Source organism: Paramacrobiotus metropolitanus, unplaced genomic scaffold (assembly GCF_019649055.1).
Source record: "Paramacrobiotus metropolitanus isolate TYO unplaced genomic scaffold, Prichtersi_v1.0 Parri_scaffold0000033, whole genome shotgun sequence".
NCBI classification, from domain to species: Eukaryota; Metazoa; Tardigrada; class Eutardigrada; order Parachela; family Macrobiotidae; genus Paramacrobiotus; species Paramacrobiotus metropolitanus.
The window spans coordinates 650,253-670,928 of record NW_026570253.1 but is presented as its reverse complement, the minus strand read 5'-3'; the positions used below and the strand labels follow the sequence as shown (position 1 = coordinate 670,928).

The 20,676-nt window shown below is 39.1% G+C and overlaps 4 protein-coding genes and 1 long non-coding RNA gene across 7 annotated transcripts; 1 reads left to right on the top strand and 4 right to left on the bottom strand.

The window, feature by feature from the left end:
* Positions 1-4: 4 nt before the first annotated feature.
* LOC129589174 (solute carrier family 22 member 15-like) lies at positions 5-4,007 on the bottom strand. The gene is made up of 9 exons (XM_055483740.1): positions 3,483-4,007; positions 2,916-2,976; positions 2,788-2,803; positions 2,466-2,619; positions 1,992-2,188; positions 1,549-1,794; positions 1,211-1,345; positions 689-950; positions 5-479 (listed from the first exon to the last, which is right to left on the bottom strand). Exons 1-9 carry the CDS (start codon positions 3,813-3,815, stop codon positions 195-197), a joined length of 1,689 nt encoding a protein of 562 aa, XP_055339715.1. The 5' UTR covers positions 3,816-4,007; the 3' UTR covers positions 5-194.
* Positions 4,008-7,889: 3,882 nt separating this feature from the next.
* LOC129589178 (uncharacterized) lies at positions 7,890-9,732 on the bottom strand. The gene is made up of 2 exons (XM_055483749.1): positions 9,356-9,732; positions 7,890-8,333 (listed from the first exon to the last, which is right to left on the bottom strand). Exons 1-2 carry the CDS (start codon positions 9,567-9,569, stop codon positions 7,897-7,899), a joined length of 651 nt encoding a protein of 216 aa, XP_055339724.1. The 5' UTR covers positions 9,570-9,732; the 3' UTR covers positions 7,890-7,896.
* Positions 9,042-11,045, top strand: LOC129589181 (uncharacterized). Of its 2 annotated transcripts, none has more exons than XR_008690575.1 (3): positions 9,042-9,224; positions 9,350-9,516; positions 10,580-11,045. It is a non-coding gene; the product is annotated as an uncharacterized LOC129589181 (long non-coding RNA). The 2 variants fall into 2 exon arrangements; XR_008690576.1 differs by having other exon boundaries at positions 9,042-9,247.
* LOC129589175 (organic cation transporter-like protein) lies at positions 10,247-15,664 on the bottom strand. The gene is made up of 10 exons (XM_055483741.1): positions 15,089-15,664; positions 13,797-13,857; positions 13,246-13,323; positions 13,045-13,136; positions 12,578-12,774; positions 12,080-12,319; positions 11,853-11,987; positions 11,292-11,541; positions 11,049-11,072; positions 10,247-10,860 (listed from the first exon to the last, which is right to left on the bottom strand). Exons 1-10 carry the CDS (start codon positions 15,404-15,406, stop codon positions 10,642-10,644), a joined length of 1,614 nt encoding a protein of 537 aa, XP_055339716.1. The 5' UTR covers positions 15,407-15,664; the 3' UTR covers positions 10,247-10,641.
* Positions 15,665-15,889: 225 nt separating this feature from the next.
* LOC129589115 (organic cation transporter protein-like) lies at positions 15,890-20,262 on the bottom strand. Of its 2 annotated transcripts, XM_055483649.1 has the most exons (9): positions 19,610-20,262; positions 19,475-19,535; positions 19,005-19,174; positions 18,507-18,703; positions 17,875-17,939; positions 17,700-17,805; positions 17,411-17,545; positions 16,796-17,072; positions 15,890-16,718 (listed from the first exon to the last, which is right to left on the bottom strand). In XM_055483649.1, exons 1-9 carry the CDS (start codon positions 19,976-19,978, stop codon positions 16,452-16,454), a joined length of 1,647 nt encoding a protein of 548 aa, XP_055339624.1. In that variant the 5' UTR covers positions 19,979-20,262; the 3' UTR covers positions 15,890-16,451. The 2 variants fall into 2 exon arrangements, with proteins under 2 accessions (XP_055339624.1, XP_055339623.1); XM_055483648.1 differs by having other exon boundaries at positions 17,700-17,939.
* Positions 20,263-20,676: the final 414 nt, after the last annotated feature.

Genomic DNA, 20,676 nt, shown 5'->3' with positions numbered 1-20,676 from the left:
TTGTGCGAAACATTGATCCTGGCTGTCATTCCGATTTTCTCTGAATACTTTTACCGCAGTGAACATGAACACGAGTGATGAAGCAAAAGATAAATTTACGCAATAGAAGCTTCCCTTTTTATACAGCAAAAAATTCACTTTCCTTAAGGCACAAGGTACTGGTATCGCAACATTGAGCAGTTATATTCCATCAGTTACGTTTCGCCATTATTATAATCATGGCTGATAACGAGTGGTGGAGAAGTACTTTTTTGGGCGGCATGCCGTTTCCGGATGGTGGATTTTAGCACAGTGATGACGGGAATATCCTTGTGCCGAAATGCCAACATCTCGCGTTTACCGAAACTCTCCACTTCTTCCACGGTGGCCAGTAAGCGCATGTCACTTGTTTCCGGTACGAGTATTGTTATCCCGGCGGCCAATAGGGAAGCCGCCCCCGCCACCACTAATGGCATGCCTTTGAAGGGTGTAACGGTCGCCTAAAATTTAAAATAAAACTAATATGACCTATTAATTAACAGAGTGCGAGTTTTAAGCTAGCGCCAGCATAATATTATTCTAAAGCTCTCCAAAATTGACGTGTAAATGACATTCGGTATTCCTTGAAAGATGGTAAAATAAACTGCGTGATCACTGCAACGGCTTGGTTTCTGCTTTATAAAAAGACAGTAAACTTGTGGTTATTTACCAGAAATACCAGCTGCGGTGCGACCATGCAACCGGTTCGCATGGCCACACAGCACCATCCGAATCCACTGTTGCGCGCGATGGTGGGCAGCAGTTCCGAAGTGAGCACCTGCATGACGGCGAAGCATCCGACCACACTCATGCGGCCCAACAGTGCCAGCACCGTTTGCACGACACCGTGCTGCTCCGGCAGTACTCCGGCAATTATCGCCAATACACCGGCGACGGCAAAATAGCCGCATAACGAAGCACGGTTTGTGAACCTGCAAAACACATGTGCAATCCGAATTAATTTTTAGCGCGGTACGAGTGCGGAGTCGCGGACATAAAAAATACTCATTTAAATGCACGAATTAATTTTGATTCGGATACCCTCTGACGTGCTTCGTCAGCACAATCACTTGATTAGAAGCATGTGACATTTGCATTGGATGACCATGCCACAGGTATACTGCATGTGCAACTTTGGTGATCTTGTAAAATATAGTAAACTTTAATTTTGCTGTTCTTTACATATGCGTACTTTTTGGCCATAAAGATTCCAATAGAGCGCGGAATAAGCTCCATACATCCGCTGATGGCTATGTTCAGGTAAATGCTTCCGCTCATGTTGGCCACCAAGAAGGAAAAGGAAAAATACACGAAAAAGGTGGCCATCCTTCAAAGAAATGCTTTTACTAAAAGTAAAAATATCTAACAGTATATGTTATATACAAATGCGCATTGGCCAGGTCAGCATTAACGCTTGGAGTAACAGACGGATGACCTTTTCGGTTATTATTTAAATGGACAACTACTGATATACGCATGGACGTTAGTTTTAATCATTGGCTGCAAGCCTAATAATAACTCTACACGTACCATAAGAAACATCCCATCAGCGTGAACAGTCTTAGGTATTTGGTCTTAAAACAGACAAACAACGACTGGGATGCAGCCGGTGCAGCAGCAGTAGCCGGTGCACGTTTGGCGGAAATGTGATTGATCTCGTCCAGCTGATCGTCGCCTAGAGAAATTCCATTGAATTTTGCCACATTAGCGCACACTTTCCGAGTCTCATGTTGCCTGCCGTGAAGAATCAGCCATCGTAGAGATTCCGGGGCAAACCTGGCGAAATTCAAATTTAGTACTGGCAGCTTCTTATTAATCACATAAATACATGTATGAGTCTCGTATTATAATTTTGAGTTCATTTATTTTGACTGTTTAATAATTGTGCCGATTCAATATTGCAAACTTGACTGTAGGTTATATATGCCGATAACGGCTTTGTTGTTGTATATGCAATAAAGTGTTTCACCTACCAATAAAATGCCAGGGCCGTGAAATTTGACAAGCCAACCACGATTTGAATGTAACGCCAATTCCGCAGAAAGTAGCCGGTGCCGGCGAATATTATGACAGCAAAGGAAAAGGGAAACTGTGCAATGGCAGACCAAATGGCACGTCGTTTCGGCTGTATCCATTCGATCATCAATATCACCGAAGTAGCTTGGATTCCCTTAAAAATGTACATAAATGCCGTTAGATTAGATAACATTAATAATATGTTGCATAGATGATATTAGATTTAGATATACAAACTGTAGTGCATAGCGCCTGACTAAGCAGTGCAACCATACAGAATTTGGTAGGCTTTATTTAGATTGAAATTAGATTCACCTTTGAAAGAAACCAGGTAATATCTATATAGGGAAAGCGATGACACTATCCTTATAAGCAAATAATATTTATTAAATGTTCAGTTGATTGAAAACTATAGAATTTCGATTGCTTACCTGCTTGAATAATCCGAGAAAAAAACTCAAGATTACAAAGATGGGATAGTAATAGGAGAAGGCCATAGACACGGCAAATAATGTGAACATCAGATTGCAAACCAGCACGGTTGGCCGGCGTCCGTATTTATCGGCGATAAAACCACAAACAGGACTGAAACAGATTCGATTTGTGCAATTATTACGTGCATAGTATTACTTATACTTCTATACGTGTGTATGTATTTGCCATGATTATAGATAAATCAGATAAACAAAACTTTTTCTCAACCATGAAAAAATTATTAACTCAAATATCAATCGAGTTCCATCGATATCGTACCTGGCTGCGATCTGTCCTGAAATCAGATAACCTACTGTTACAAAACTTCACGCTTTGTGATTGACTTTATGAAAAGAATTGAGACAATTTCTTTTAAAATCGTAAATAAATTGCTGGTGATTGCATACCCAAAAAATATATTGTTGTGGCAAACTCTGGAAGCCAAGATCTTTTGCATATGAGATCCATCTAGAAAGAAGTTCAGAAAATAAATAATTCCTTAAAACTATGACAAAAACAGCATTCTAAGACAGCATTAGGATGATGCCCTCTGATGGCAAGTAGGATATAAACCTAGAACAAATATTTTAGTTTAGGTCTTGTTACGTAGTCCGTTCGCAACTTCTCAGTGTACTTCTTTACTGAGCTACACTAATATTACGGTAAAATATTACGGCTGCAGCGTAATGTCATCGTTTTTAACAACCATCACAACAGTAAAAGAAGCTTCCGCGGTCCCACTGCGTAAAAAAATTTTAAACATTAATAAACATCAAAAACCCACTCCCTTTTCGGTCTACTGAAGCGGAAAATGAAAAACGAAGGTGTCGAAAAATATGTTTGTGGCACAAAATATGTTCAATACTTACGTGATTATTACATGATTACCGGTATATATCTGACACTTTGCAGACATTAATATTGTATCTGCCGTTTTTGTGTGAGTGCCCCGCAGGGTGAGTTACCGTACTCACTTCTCCAACCACTGACCATTGACGGTCGGCATAAACATACTCCAAGCCGGCATTTTCTGCATTCACATCAGGAAAGAACTCACAAAAACTGCTTAGGTTATACATTTTCTTTTCTCCCGCCATTAATGATGCATTGTCTAAAGTTGAAGAAAATTGTTCCGGGATTCTGACAGCCCTGGGACGAATGTTATGGTATATTGGCATGAAATCACTCATCATAGCCGGTATAAACTGACATGCCAATAGCATAAACTGAATAATCTGGAACAGTCCCGGATCGCCAAGCAAATACAAGAGGTCATCGGGATCATTTAATTTAGTCATTGCTGACATGATTATAAATAGTTAAAAAACAGAAGTAAGTTATGCACAAGCCGACGGTGTGACAATGTATTAAAGCGCATTATCAAGGCGTGCATTATGCGAATTCGTTTTAACCTGACTTTTATCAGATATCGCGCACATGCTCGTTGTTTGTAGAATTGCTGCGTTGCACCGGAAATACGACTATAGTCGGATCGGCACAAGCGGCGAGGTGTTATCACGATATTACTTGCTGTATGACAAGAAACTGGTAGTTGTGTTATTCTTTGGACGAAACAATAAACGTCGCTTAACTGTGGCACATGTGTATGCTTATTCAGCATAGGTTTCAGCATATAATGCCAGTTCACTTATATTCCATTGTACACCTCACGTGTAATTCATCGGCGTCTTCGCATGTACGCCCTCGCGCTGCATAAAAGTGAAGAGGAGTAATAATTGCCGGTGTTTGTTATTGTACTCAAAACGACCATTGTTAAGCCAGCACGCTTAAGAATTAAAAAAACAATAATTTAACAGGTGGCTTGAAGCTGGCTTCTACTATTCGTATGTCACGTACAAAATTATTTGGTCGATGGAATATCTATATCGTATCTTGTACATGTACAAGTACAAGTAACTGATGTATAAATATACAGTACATGTATCTGTACAACATTATTCCAGCGTACTCGTGCCTTCTTTTTGGCGAGAAACTAGAGTGACAAATTCCGCCAGCAGAAAATGCCGGCTTTTTATGATCGCTATCGCAGCTTTGCCAATAATTTGGTATGTTTATTTATGCGAGAGTTTTTACACCGATTAGCTGCCGGTTTTGGCGATATAACCGCACTTGGCTGTCAGTCATTTTATTGTTTGGCGATTATACCGAAAAATGAAAAACAATAATATGTACATTATACATATTTCCGGTCGTGGCGCTGGTCTTAAATTTGTGAAGAATATTTAATTATTAGCTGGAGGATGTTGATAGCCAATTTGCTGGAAAGACAAAAGAAACGATTAGTGATAAAATTGTGATGGAGTGGTCAGCATTGCGGATTTTGCTAATCTGGAACATGGTTTTCTTTTGTCTGGGGTTCTTTTTTTGGGCGAACAATTGCTACGCTACGTTGCCGACAGTGTTCCGGTTTGCTGTTGCTGAACGGTATAATTTACAGTTTGGCTTGCGGGCAGTTTATGGTGGAGAACTGCCGCGTAAAGCCGTTGGTACGTAAGTACGAGACGCGTAAGCCGTCAGACTATCCAGAGCCACCTCCGACTGCGAGGAATTACAATACTGGGGTTTTTCGCAATTCGACAGTAGCGAACACATAAAGCAATACCGACACCGGCTAACATCTTTGCAAACCATGCAAATTTTGTCAAGGTCAATGCAAACAAATATTGTGATCATCAGCATCAACTCATAAACCGGCATTTTAATGTGCATATCCGTTATATATGTTAACTACAGGAATATTCAGTTGCACCACTTTCATTCCATTCCTTAATTTATAACATAAGAGACAAACTTGAATTACTGAGCCAAACCAATGCATAATACTTAAAAATCTTGCAGCTTCGCCAAATCTCATCACCAAGAAGGAAAGTGCACATAAACATGCACCGTTGTCTCTGCTGGACCTTACCCGTGGGACCATATTTCCTATTGTGCAACCCGCATGTTGTTTGAATAACTCTTAAAAATGCGACGATGATCGTTAGTTAATACATGAAATCCAGAAAATTTTAGCCAGTACCAGCACACTTCTTAGTTTCGCCGCTATGTAAGGCGATGAGTAAGTACTGTGAGAAGTCGCCACAACTATGCCGAAAGATGCCGTTTGCCATGATGACCGCAGAGCGCTCGACTGTTGTGAAATATAGTTTCAGGCCAACTTGACTACAAATATGAAATGTTAATTAATGTTACAAATATACATTTTTTAACGCGACTGCAACTCATTGTCAGTTCTAGTTTCCGGCTTCCGGTTCACTACGTATACAGATAGCTTTGTAGGAAACCGTATAATACGGTAATTATATTACAAGGTAGCCTCGCGCATCCGCGCTCGGCACTTATGTACTGGATAGTTTTAGCTTTATTTTGGAAAGGTCATTAAAAATATAAAAAAGCCAGAATTAGAGAAAAAATGTTTTTTAAGACTATGATTTTAATCGTATATAAACTTTCGTGGTCGTATTTTATAAGACGTAACGACGTTCTAACGTTCTGAATTTATGACATTCTAACGTTTTTAATTTATCACGTTTTGATATTCTGATGTTCTGCCGTTCTAACGTTCTTAATTTTTCACGTTCTGACGTTCTCATGTTCTGACGTACTGAATTTCTGACGTTCTGATATTCTGATGTTCTGACGTTGTGATATTCTGAATTTCTGACGTTCTGACCTTTTGATATTTTTACGTTTTGACGTATGCAGATAACAGTGTATGCGACATAAGGTGCGCTGTACTTTACCTTTTATGGACGTTTTCCAAATTAGGTAATTTAAGTACTATTAGCACAATAATTATCATCTACACTAAAAAGCAAGTACGAGTATTTGTGCATCCGCTATAGTCTTCGTGGTTACAGTCATTATGTTAAGTACTTTTTTATTGCTGTGCGGTGAATACTTAAGCACCCGGCACTTAAGTACTGGATAGTATTGGCTTTGTTTTAGAAAGGTCATTATAAACATATAAAGGCTGACGTTCGGAATTTTTGACGTTCTGACAATTTTAATATCTCACGTTCTGAAGTTCTGATGTTCTGACGTTCTAACGTTCTGATGTTCTTACTTTATGACGTTCTGACGTTTTGACGTTCCAACGTTCTAACGTTCTGATGTTCTTACTTTATGACGTTCTGACGTTATGACGTTCTGACATCCTGACATTCTGGCGTTCTGACGTTCTGACGTTTTAACGTTTTGATGTTCTTACTTTTTGACGTTCTGACGTTCTACCGTTCTGACGTTCTGACGTTCTAATGTTCTGACGTTCTGACGTTCTAACTTTCTAACGTTCCGATGTTCTTACTTTATGACGTTCTGACGGTGTTACGTTCTTACGTTTTAAATTTATGACGTTTCGACGCTCTGAAATACGTATGGACTTTTGCGTGACGTAATATACATATTTTACCTAAAGAGCAAGTATTTACATAAGTATGCGTCCGCTATAGTCACCGTGGTTACAGTCGTTATGTTAATCGTAAGTACTTTTTATTGCTGTGCAGTGAATACTTGTTCGGGTGCTCTTTACGTTTCCTGTACTTAAGACCTGGTGAAACCATCTTCTGACCACTGGTTATTAAAAACAAACAAAAATCTATTGGCACACCTATGGAAAATATGGAATTTTTTAAGACTAAGCTGGACTTAAACTGACCACGCGTTGTAGAGGAGATAAAAACGGCGCATAAATACGCTTTGGTCGGTAAGATTGTATGAATATAAAGATAATGATGACGGTTTATTCCGGCTGTTATTAAAGGAGTGTGTTGACTGTAAAGTATGTTATTGTACCTTTTATGTAACCCAAGGCAGAATAGTTAGTTTGGTTGTTTTTTCGATATTTAAATGATATCTGCGAAGTAGTTTACCCTGCTTACCTTATCGCACTTTCCGTTAAAGAACAATTATAATAATTATTAGAAAGTTTACCTTAGTCTAATTATAAAAGGTGACTCCAAGTTCTTATACCTGTAGCAATCGCTTACTGTCTAGCTATAGCTGCGATAATGGTTGACTACGTTCCCAAATACTCGTACATATAATAATACGCTGCGTCGGTGGACGGTGGAGATGGCTAAAGAAGAAAAATCACCGTGGTCGGTTCGGAAGTAAAGCACCATAAATAATTAAACTGTTCCCAATGCCTTCGGAGAGGAAAATTATGGATAGACACAAAAACTTTCGGGATAAAATTAATCATGCCCGAAAATCGAACGGTAATCGAATCGAACGCGGTCACTCTCTTGGCCGCGAACGGTTACGTCGCACAATCGCTCAGTTTCCAGTACATACAGGCAGCTGCAACTTTGTTATACAGAGTAATCGGTAGTATGACAGTACTAAACAGTTCCGCCATGTCGGTAGTTATTTTTGTGCGGCAGTAGAAACTGCAATCTTATGCTGATCGGTCAGATTCTGCGACGGCATTGCATTGGCTATCCTTAGCACAATCAAATACTCGATGAGTTTCTTCAGTAAAAAGACTTTAGCGGCCAATATCGTCACGCCTAGCAACGCCGCATACAGACCGGCGGCAAAGGTGATGTCCGCTTCCAGGGATGTCTGATTAGAGCTGGTGATCGTCGACGCGATGAAGATGCCATATGTCATCGTGCCCGTGGCCAGCAGTACCGAAAGCATGGTCACCAGCACGAAAACATTTAATAGACGTTCAACTGTTTTGGATACGCTGCTGCCATATGTTTCCAAAGGTAGAATTTGTAAGACTCCGTAACCGATAAAGAATAACACGCCGCATGTGATTTCCCATCCCATCAGTGCAACGCCGATATATGTAATCCCTAAAAAATTGCGTATTCACAATATTTACTGTATATACTTCGTGAGCATTATAAAAAAGTATTACGTGACTATGTACTACTGTTCTTTTTTTATCTTTTACGGACGGTAAAAAGTTAAAATTCAGGTTGTGTACCTTCAGTACAGTACGTAAGTATTTTCTTAACTCGAGTAGAGTACAGTATATTACTGTATACTCAGTTCAGAATTCTTTACTCGTACTCCTGTTATGTTACTTAACTGTACACATCTGGCCGCTCAAAGATCAGCATGTTATCTTTATAATAAGCTTACATGTTTAATACCAAAAAATCATAATATCTATATAACCTACCAAAGAGAATGGACGTCCTTTACTTTAACAACATTAATTGCAAAATGAACGCTACTTACTGCTAACTACAGTATAAGAAACATGCTTGTCGAGGACATAGTTTTTCTCTACGATTTATAAAGGACAGAGCGTATCAACACGGCGGGAACAGGAGATCGAATCACAGAAAAAATTACAGTAATTTCGATGCTACTGTTAAATTTAATAACGAAACCTGGTGAATTAGGCCAAACTGACAAATATGACAAATAAGCGCATCACCTGTAAGTAGCGAATACTGTACGAGTATGTGAAGACGTTAGCAACCCACTCTACGAGTAGCTTTGGAAATTTTCATACGTACATAAGTTTCATAATGAATAAGTAGTACTTATTATCGTGATCTTTGGTACACGCAAGGTTTAGGGATAAAGCACGCCACAATTGTCAAAATACTAAACAAAATCACCACACTTACACCGTTTATTCTTTCGGGGTAACGATTTAGTACTTTTTCCTGGCTTTTCTTTTGATAATGCGGTATTATATAGTTTATGCTATTTGATGAAAAACGTGCGGCGTAAGTACGGTGCAGCGTAAGAAGTGAGTAACTGAATTTTGTGAAAGCACTTAGTAACTTCCTAATGCGTGTAACACTGAAGCTTTTAAAGTTGTAAGTACATGACTGTGACCTTTCGTATACAGACTTACCCCAAACGAAAAAGAGCAACGAACCCACCATGCTGATGAGTACATGCTGAAATCCCATATAAAGAATAAGCTGACGGTACGTCAGAGCTTCCAGAGAGGATTTCCGTCGTGGTTCATTAGGATCGCTGTGTGGCTGACCTTTCCCTGAATTAACAGAAGAGGTGAGTCGGACCCTGTCGTCCTGCTGCAGATGGGTCCCCGCCAGCCCTGTCATCGTTTCGTTATGGTAGAAGGAGTTGGGGAGTACAACATTGCCATGTTCGTTTGTGAATTTTTTGTTGTGTTAGGAGTACGATCAGATTAACCTGTAAATGCTTAAATAATTCCAGCTATAGCAGCACGTCATCATAGTACCACTAATGCGTAACCGTACATGACGTACCGTACTGATTTGTACTGTAAGTTAATAATTAGTACACGGGTTCTGAGTATTCGGAAACATGGAAAGCGTTGTACCGTAAATGATACGCTACTCTAATATTATTGCAGTTCTCTCTTTTGTTTATTCATGAGATACAGGAAAGCCGAAAACCGTAAACTACAATAAAAAATTACATGCACCGACAAGTAGAACAAAGTTGGGTTAGTTATGCGATGATTCTACATCATTTTCCATTTTTTCTGATGATTAGTTTGAGCGGTCAGTTATTAAAAATTATAAGGTTATCAAAAGTCGTGGATATCTACGATAGAATAGTACAATACAAGGAAATATCCGCATACGTAACCTTTGATGCGGCTCTCGCCTTCTTAATTAAGATTGCGGAGTCCAGCTAGTACAGTTCTTCAATTTCAGTCTGAATATTACTACCGCTTATCTGGCATAATTATCCTAACCATCTGACATATCGTACATTGTACAAGACATTTATTTAAAATCTATTATGAGCTCACAGTTACATCCGAATTTGCAAAACAAATGAAGCATACAAGAATTACGTCAGAATCATAATAAACAATGAATCCATCTTACTACCGGTACCGGTTGTATGTAGTACGCACCAGGCCACCAGTCGTAAGTACAAGTTTTTTCAACTTATAAAGCTACAGTCTATGGAGAACCACAATATTAAAAACTACAGTATTATCCAATACTTAAACAAGGCGGTCGTGATCATTCTATAGTAACCATAGTCGTATTCTAGTTATGATTTCATGCAGCGTGCAGACCAGCAACCCTTTTAAGGACGTTAACGTACAGGGTTGCTCGTAACTGTTTTACAGATTACGAGGACACAATGCAAGATAACTTCGTGCTATCCGGAAGATGAAACGATTTCTGTTCTTCAATTTTTCGCCGGCTTTCTCCGAACGGTTAAAACTGGAACATCCTTGCGTTTAAAATTGGCTAAGAATGTTTCCTTGCCGAATGCTTCCGCTTCAGCAATAGTGGACAGCATCTTCATATCGGTCGTTTCCGGTAGCAGGATGGCGACCACTGCGCCCAGAATAACGGTCACCGATATAACGACAAACGGCAGTCCGCTGAATGTAGTGATGGTTGCCTTAAAACCGTATGCTTAGTAGTAGGTAGTTCTATTGAGATACCGATGTGACTTGTATCGTCACTTATCGTCACAATTCTCGTAAAATACTATACTTCTAGCTACTTTGGCTGTTTTGTTACTGCGCAATTTGAACCGACTGGTAATGGTAACAGCAAACATGATGTGCATAAATAAAGATCACTTACGAGCACGATAAATTGCGGTGCAACCTGTAAAAGAAGAGTAAGAATGTTATTCTGCCATTACAAAGCGAGCTACCGGTAAATATTATTAAATAGAACCTTTAAAAACGAACAGATACTAAATTTTTTTGCCTTTTGGAAAAGTCAAGCTTATGCCTGCTGACTGTTTTACAAAAATACAGTGATCTATCACTGAAGAAAATAACAAGTAATTGCAAATTATAATATTAAGTTATTGTTAATCACCATTCCCCCCAATCGCATCAAGACTGAGCACCAGCTAAATCCGCTGTTGCGGATAACTGTGGGAAATAATTCCGACGTCACAACTGCAACCGCTGGAAAACACCCGACAACGGACATTCGGGCAGCTTGCGCCAAAACCGCTTGGACAACAGCCAGGGTCACATTGCCGGCAGTGGGAACCACGCTGGCCGATAGAGCCAAAGCGGCTGTCAGCAGAAAATGACCGGTCAGGATAGCACGGTTGGAGAACCTATCAAAAGAAGCCAACCATTAATTAAATATGTAAAATAATAATTAACGACAACTTTGGATTGATATACTAAATGTACGATCAACTTCATCGACAAACATGCGAATTAATAATAAGTAGCGGTCCAACACATTTTTGTATACGTACGCTTTACCGAAACTTCCCCTTAAATACTCTGAAGTCGTATCACTACTTTCTATGCTGGAGTAATAGAAGTTGTATGTGACACTTCGACTACATTGTGCAGTCACCAAAATTTAATAAGAATGTCAATTTAATTAACTGTTACGGCCGCGCATACAGATACATACTTTGAAGCCAGTAAAATGCACAGCGCGCGTGGGATCAACTCCAAAGCTCCGCTGATCGCAATATTCATATAAATATTTCCTACTAATCCAGCGACGAGGAAGGAAAAAGCAAAGTAGGACATGAACACAGCGAACCTATGAAGAACATGTAGATTGATTTTTCCACAACGCATTATCGGAATAATATTGCTGCAGTAAAGTGTGTTTGTGAGAATGAAGTTGTTTACCATAAATAACCTGTCAAAAAAGTAAATATGCGTAGATAAGGCGTTTTTATACAGTCCAGCATGGTATAGGCGCGGTGTTTTGTTTGTGTTTCGTGCAGCTGAATGGTCATTAGCTGAACACCCTGTAAAATTTCTTCCGAGAGCGTTATTTTATTGAATCGGGCAATACGCGTGCATATGACTGCGATTCTTGGGAATTGATTCTGCAGCACCAGCCATTTTAATGACTCCGGAGCAAACCTGTAAGAAGCCGAAATTATTGCATTGTCCAAATACAGTGTTCTACATAAAATCATATACAAACATACGTTAAATATGTATTGTATAAATAGGAATAATCATGTTAAAATTATGCAGTGGAGCAGCGCGAAGTGCGAGATAAGCAAAAAATAATAGCGGAAACACTCCTATGTTTATTCTGAAGGGCAATTGCTACATGTGCAGGTTTATTAAACTGCGAGACGGAATCTCCATGTCGAAAAAGTAATTACCATTTACCAGTAATATGCTAATGCCGTAAAGTTTGATACGGTCAACACAAGTTGCATTTTGCGCCAGTCCTGCACCAGATAGCCTGTTAGCGCTAAGAGTAGAACACCCAAAGAAAAGGGAAACTGCGCTATGGCTGCCCATGTACCGCGACGCCGGGGCTGGATCCATTCCATCATTAGAATAAAAAACGAACTATGCATCCCCTATATTAATCACAAACACAAGCAGCCCAATTATTATAAACAATGACTTTTCTTTAGTTAACACGATCATGGTGTTTAATTAACTTTTGCAGGCATACACTTACTGTAATGTATTGTACACAGATAGGTAACTTCAGTTGCTACTTATGCATTCAGTTTTTTATGTGTACGAATATAATTTGATTTTTCCGTATTAAACGAATAGCACGAGCAACTAAACCTTCATGTGCTTGGTACTGTACAGCATGCATGTTCGTTATTCTGTTGTACCTGTCTGCTAATCCCAATGAAGAATAAAAATACCGCGTAATAAATATAATCGGCGGAAAATATTAATCCGGCGTTAAGAGCGGAAAACAGCACTATAAAAAAATAGTGTCATTATTCATTTCAAAGATGGCTAATATAAGAATCAGGGTATCATATTGCGTTACTGTATAATGTTAATTTCTAATGACTGCTATCACATACCGTTGCAAAACAGCAGTGGATTTCTTCGGCCAATGCGATCGCATATTACTCCAAAGCCAAAACTTCCAATTATTTGTCCTATAAAGATCCTGTCAGCGTGTAAGGTATGAAAATAGATTTCTACATGTGCACAGCTTTATAAGAAACAACAATATTAATTGTGTTTGGGCACTTTAAGGAATTGTACAATAGCAACTTCGACGTAAGAATTGCAATTATTTAACGGTTACTTAACGTAAGCGCTAGACACGCGTTTATTTATAAATCATAACGCCTTATGCCAACCTACATGCACATAAATATTTCAGACAAAAGTATCACGAAGAAAATGCTCTCCTTAGAATACTTGTATCTAAAACTATTTTACCAAAGTGGTGCCAAATATACTCTAGTACCGTCATGATCATGGTTTATAATTAACCTTTCATGAATTTTCTGCTATAACCTTGATAGAACATCCATACTTCGTAGTATTCGTAGTTCGTACTCGTACATACCAAAAAATTAAAATCCAATAAAGTAAAAAGTAAATCGTTCGTCCTCGTACATACCAAAAAAGTAAATTGCAGTGGCCAAATTCGCGAGCCATCCTTTATCGCAAACCAAGTCCATCTGCAATATATGGTAACCAAGAAAAGCTCTTCTGGCCATGGTAATATGGATTCGTAACACAAATTGTCTAATTCTGCTTACAGTAAATAAATAGTAAGTTGCAGAATTTGCTTTTAGTGGTCGAAGCCTGTTTTATTCTCGCACGCGACGGCTTTTGTATGACAAGATATGAGTACGTTAGTAAAAGAACTTTTCTTAATATTAATTATTGTTGTCTACACGTACACTATGGAAGGTTGTACTTCGTATCTAGTTTGATTTAATTTCGTAGTATACCGTACAAAAATATACATAAACATGAGATATCTGTATACTGCGTTAAACATTTCGCTTTAAAATTTTGGAAGAAAGAAAAGTGCGGTCCTGGAGATATACCTTGTAGCATCGCTAAGCCGCTGGGATACTTCTCACTCTTGATGACATGATTTGAGAGACCGCTACATATTGCACGCACCGCTACATATTGCACGCACCGCTACATATTGCACGTACCGCCAACATACTTGCACACGCATGAAGTGCGGTATTCTTACATGTAACTTTATTAATTAAAAATGATTATGGTATGTAGTTCTGCAATGATAAAGTGTGCATTGCCAAGAAATAACGCTAATTTAAATTAGCCAAAAAAAAGGTATTTTAGGTAAAGGATAAGCTGACCAGGTGAGTGCGAAAAATAGGCGGTAGATAGTTCCACAGTCGGTTGAAACTGAAAGCTGCCAGAGTACTAGTATTGTCGGCGTATTTATCGCTTACTGAAGTTATACGTCTTTCCAGGAACTTTCTGTATTTTATTTTTTTATATTCTACACTATAGAAAGTATTTGGGCTTTCTTAGGGCATGCATCAGTGCACTAATGATTAATATTATTTTGGTATTTCTGCCTTGTTTAAAATATGTCGTATCATGTATGCAAACCTGAGTAAACAATTGTGTGACTTAATTTGTATGGAAAACCCGCTTCAGATTACTCATACATAAACCGGTGTACGGTATTAATTAATTTGTGCAAATATGACATCTGTTTACAATAGTACGCTGCTGCAAACTCTGCCTGCTATTGCACTTAATTTTTTTGAATGCATCTTGTCTTGGCAACGATTATCTCATCATCGTAATATTACGTAGGTACTGTGGAACGCTTGATATTCAACAAACGATAATTGTTCCAGCATTTCCGTTGTTATCAATCCTGATTTTGTTACACTACTAGTACAGTTATTTACTTACATCACCAACCACTGAGCGCTGCCTGGGTGAAGCGTACACGTACAAGTGGTCAGTTTGCGCGAAATTCCTTTGTCCCAAAAGTGTGCAGGCCGTCGACAGATTGTAATATTGCGCTCCTAAATAATTGTCACGGGTCTCATTAAGGGTGTTGACATACAATCCCACTGGGCGTATATTGTAAAAAATCGGTATAAGGTCATTCATGGCAATTGGTATAAACTGCGAGCTTAGCAGAATAAACTGGAGAATCTGAAATCGGCCGGGATCACCCAAGAAGTACAGGATATCATCGGGATTTTGGATCAGCGGATCGGCCATTGTACCGCAGTAACCGCAGTAGCAGTTCCTACTGTAATACGCAATTATTTGTGCAAAATTTAATTATGTTGTCCAGGGATATTACTGCTGATAATTTCTATCAGAGGAATGGTTAGACGCAAATTATTTGTTCGATTAGCTATGTAAAGAACACATTTCATGCCAGAAACCCGCATGAGCGTTTAATTGTGGGCGAGAGGGTTTGTTTTTGACAAACTGGGAAAGCACTTACTGACTTACAATTTACCCAGTTGTGTACGAGCGGTGACCAATGCAATATAACATTGTGGAGTATTCATAGTCAGTATAATTTTGTTTAACTGTATCAAACGAGTATTCTGACCGCCACATCCAAATAAATTTCCAAAATATAAAACGGTTTTATTAGCCGCTGAAAGAAAGATAAACCGCAAGTGGTTGATAATACAGCAGGATTCAGCGTCGTAAAACGAGAATGGTTTTTAGAGCGACTACTGTGCCGATGATAACGCGCATATTGTCTTATACGAGCATAAGTGCGAAGAAATACTCGTCTATTTTTTTCAGCCAGTAATTATACTTATACTATGTACCCCAGAACTATCTCAAAGGCATAAACATTAGTCCATGTAAAAAGGAAATTAAGCATCAGGATGGCATGACAAACGGTTGTAGAAAATTAAAAAATGATTTGAGTACTACAATTAAATAAGTTAAGACGTTTTTGTGATTTTTCGGTAATTACAATGGCCCTGTTGAATTACTGAATACGTACACGCGTAATTAAGGATGCCATCCTTCATGTAGACATAAATAGTTCTACGCATGATTTACGTAAGTTATGACAAAAAACTAACTTTAACAATAAATCTAAAATTTCCTCCGGGAGGTGACATTAAAACACACATACAAGCTAGCATCTGCGTTATCATTTACACCTTGCAGTTGCACCTATCGTAGGACTGAACCCACAGGCGAAATATCTATATATTTACAACGATAACATTTGACAGAAAGTTGTTTCATGGCTCCTGATTTGTTGCCGGTAAACGCTCGCCGGTTTTCATTAGAATTTTTCAATTTTCTCAAAAATAGATTTAGCTCTTTCCCTAAGTGACATCTTTTTGACTGGCTTCATAACCGTTAAGAAGGCCACGCTTTTCCGCTTGTAGAAGGCCATCAGTTCCCGTGTACCAAATTCTTCGGCCTCGGCAATGGTCGACATAAGCTTCATATCTGTCGTTTCCGGTAAAATAATGGTCATCACCGAGCCCAGAACGGACACCGCTCCGATAATATAGAAGGGAATGCCGGTGAACGAGGTGTTTAGGGTCTGTAATGCAACGCAACGTACTCTGTAAACGCCTATGCAGCTGCAACAATCGTAATATGAGATTTGCACCAACTGACCAGTAAGGCGAGTTGTGGCGCCACCATGGCACCGGCTTTCATCGCAATGGAGCACAATCCGAAGCCGCTGTTCCTGATGGCGGTGGGGAACAATTCGGAGGACACCACGCTGACAATGGGAAAACAGCCGACGATGGCCATCCGTCCCAGCAGGGCCATGGCGGTTTTCGCGATGGAATTGGCGTCCAGTTTGGCGCCGGCCGGTATGGCACCAGTTATCAGGGCGAAGATGCCGGCCCAGAAGAAATACGTCACCAGCATGGCACGGTTGGTGATCCTTCATAATGCAGGATAATAATACTCGTATTGGTAATAACAAACGTTCCTCGAAAAAATTACTTTGGATCACTCATTATATACACAATAATCTATCTATTTTTATGAAAATTTATAACTTTCGGACAATTCTCTTTCTAAATAATTATGCAGGATCTGCACAACGTTTCTACGTCGACAAAACACTTGGCAAATTACTGTATTGCTGTTTTATAGTGAAACCGATAGCAACTGTATCACAGGCAAAGAATAAAATAACGATTTTATAGCATATTGTGGAATGTATAAATCACTGTACGTATCTTGCAACTACGCTGTCTACAAATACTAAATTCATACTTTTGAGCGGAAATGACGGCTAATGCCCGCGGAATGAGCTCCAAGCACCCGCTGATAGCCAGGTTAGTATACACGTCGCCCACCATGTTTGTCATGAGAAAAGAAAAGGCAAAGTATGTGAAGAACGTGGCGAACCTGAATCCAAAACAGCGCTTCATTCGCTAGAGTACTTATGTACGCGGAATAATCTGAACATTATCATTGTGCATAATAATGCGCCACCTTGCTTACTTTACCGAATGTGCCAATTGTACATAATTTAAATATAGAAATATATTGTGATAATTACCAAATATAACAGCACAATACGGTGAATATGCGGACATACGGCGTCCGGAAGCAATCGATAAAAGAATGGGACTGCACAGGCTGGCCACCGGAATGTAGATTCTTAGCTAGGATTTCAATGTCCTTAAGGTCACTTCGGGATATGGGAACGTTGTTAAAGTGCGCGATATGCTTACAGATGTCCTGGGCTTCCGTCGCACGATGGTGCAGAATTAACCACTTTAACGATTCCGGAGCGAACCTGGATCGTTAACAAATGCCTAAGCGTTTATGCGGTCGCATCTACTCGAGACTGAATTCTACTGCCGTGATACTGGTCAAGCTTGACCTATATTCTTATGTTTATAAATCGCCGTAAATAAACTTTTTTTCATACCAGTCAGTATGACGGCAGTATGACGGCAGTAGGATTCAGCCTAGAGTAGATCCAACCGCATAGCTAAAATTAAAGCATTTATCGTCCTAATGTTTCGCAAAAGGTCATGTCATGCTCTTAGATTAGAGCGGAAATGTTTTTTTACAGGATGTAATAATAATTATTATTATATTCTCCACTTGTACGAGCAGTAATGTACCAGAATTTGGAAAAACTGGAACAGTTCTGCATAAGCAACAATTTATTTTATTTTTATATATTTTAACTTTAATTGTTTTTGCAGTACAACTTTCTACCACAAAACTCGTCGCGCTTATTTATAGGTTAACGTACAGAGTATGGCGGTGTTGGAAAACCAGATGTTCTCATACAACGGAGCGCGCATAACGTACCTGTATTTTTACACATATTTTTACGATCAATGTACTGTACCAGTAAAATCCTATGGCGGTAAAATTTGAAACAGCTAGAACGATCTGCATATGATGCCAGTTCTGGAGAAGATATCCGAATAATGCTAAAAGCAGCACACCGGCGGAAAAAGGGAATTGGGCGATGGCTGCCCACGGGCCACGCCGGTGTGACTGGATCCATTCCATCATCAGCACGAAAAATGCGCTGTGCATCCCCTGTTCCATAGTACGAAACGCAGTCAACAAAAATATTTGAAAAAGTTGGGCATAAATCACGTCAGATGTTCTCTAGCACATGTACAGACGTTAGAATACTAAACATGACCCACATTTAGTTAATGGAAATAAATACTCCCTGAATGTTCCCAAAATAAATTATACAAAGTACGAAAGAGAAAGACTACTTCTATGTTTACTTAAATACTACCTAAGTAACAAATGCATTATTTGCTAGAGTAGTTATGAAAGTTATGAATGGATACAGACCGACAGCATTCAGACTTTTTGAGTGTTGTACCTGTCTGGCCAGCCCAACACAGAAGCGCAAAACTGAAAAGGAAATGATATCCCTTGAAAAAATTACTCCAATGCTGAGCAAAGAATAAGCAATATTTGAGAGGATCAAGGTTTTTCTTCGGCCGTATTTGTCGGAAGTCCATCCAAAAATCGGTGACCCAATGATTTGCCCTGCACATCGATATAGTTCACTACCCTATGTAGGATTTCGCCCTGGCGCCTTAAAATTGTGTTTTCACACACGGTTTATTTTAAGTATTAATGTAACATACATCGATGATTCCATCCAAGTCATGCAGATCAACCATTTATATATAGCTACTGAATACCAACAATACATTAATTTAAGGACGTCTATAATTTCATGCAAAAGTTATATATATGCGCGCAAAGGAGTCTAGTAATGGACCAGTACAATTTTGTAGGTATCAGCGCATATATTACGTAAACTGAACTTAATGCGAGATTTACCCAGAAAATACACTGTTGTCGCTAGATTTGCCAGCCACGCTTTGTCACATAATAAATCCATCTAAAACCAAAGCACATCAACTGCTTGCTTTTCTCGATGAAAATTAAATCAGAAGCATGTTTTCAGTGATGTACCTCTCCGATAACTGACCACTGGCGATTTCGATATACGTAGGAGAAATTCGAAGACGGTAATCCAGAGTGAATAGCGTTGCAAGCAGCTGACAGGTTAACATAAACGTACCCCATCGAGGAATTGTCATCAGCTGTCACGAAAGAATTATTATTGATATCCGATATTCCGTAATATGGAATCTGAATGCCTAGCGGTCGAATATTGTAAAATATAGGCATTAGGTCATTCATGGCAATCGGTACAAACTGCAACATCAACAAGGTGAACTGGATAGTCTGGAAGATGCCGGGATCTCCCAGGATGTTTAAAATATCATCGGCATCTTTCAATTTAGGCGGAATGTTCATTAAAGATTGCCGGCGAACCATTTTGCTGCAAATTAAATCTGGCTGGTTAAATAAAAAGAACACAAGTATGTAAACAAGCCGGGGATAATTTTGTTAAAAAAAACCAAAAGGTCACGGGAAAAAACCCCGCATTTACAAGCAGAATTACTGGTGTTGTAAAACAGTTTATTCATAACTTGTCAACTGGTTTTCTGAAATCACTTTTGTGCTGGCTGATTAGCCAAATGCCGGTGTACAATTAATACATGCAGAGCATAATATTATTATACATGGTCATTATCATGCACTGTATACAGTATACACGATGTTTCTCGTACCGAATGGAAGTGCTTTTAATGGGCAAATACGTGTTTGTCTCACATTAAATATTGTTTAATCGATGGCTTTAATTGTTGTTGTAATATGTCTTAAGCGTTTTCTTAATTAAATTTTAACGTTGAATGACGTGTGTTTTGTGTTCAAACGACGGGTGGCGTTTTGCATGCTGTGCGGCAGGATCACCAACTGTCAAACAGCCTGCTAATCATTTTAAATATCATTACGCGCCCTATGATCACTTTAAATGCAGTCAATTCCCTGCGGCAGCGGCGCAGGCCTATCGGCCAAAACAGGACATAATCGATGTAGAAATCTGTAGATACAGTGTTATACTAGCTATATAAATCTACCTTCGGCTATTTGTAATAAAAAGTAAAAGTACTCCTACTGAAGAATTGATC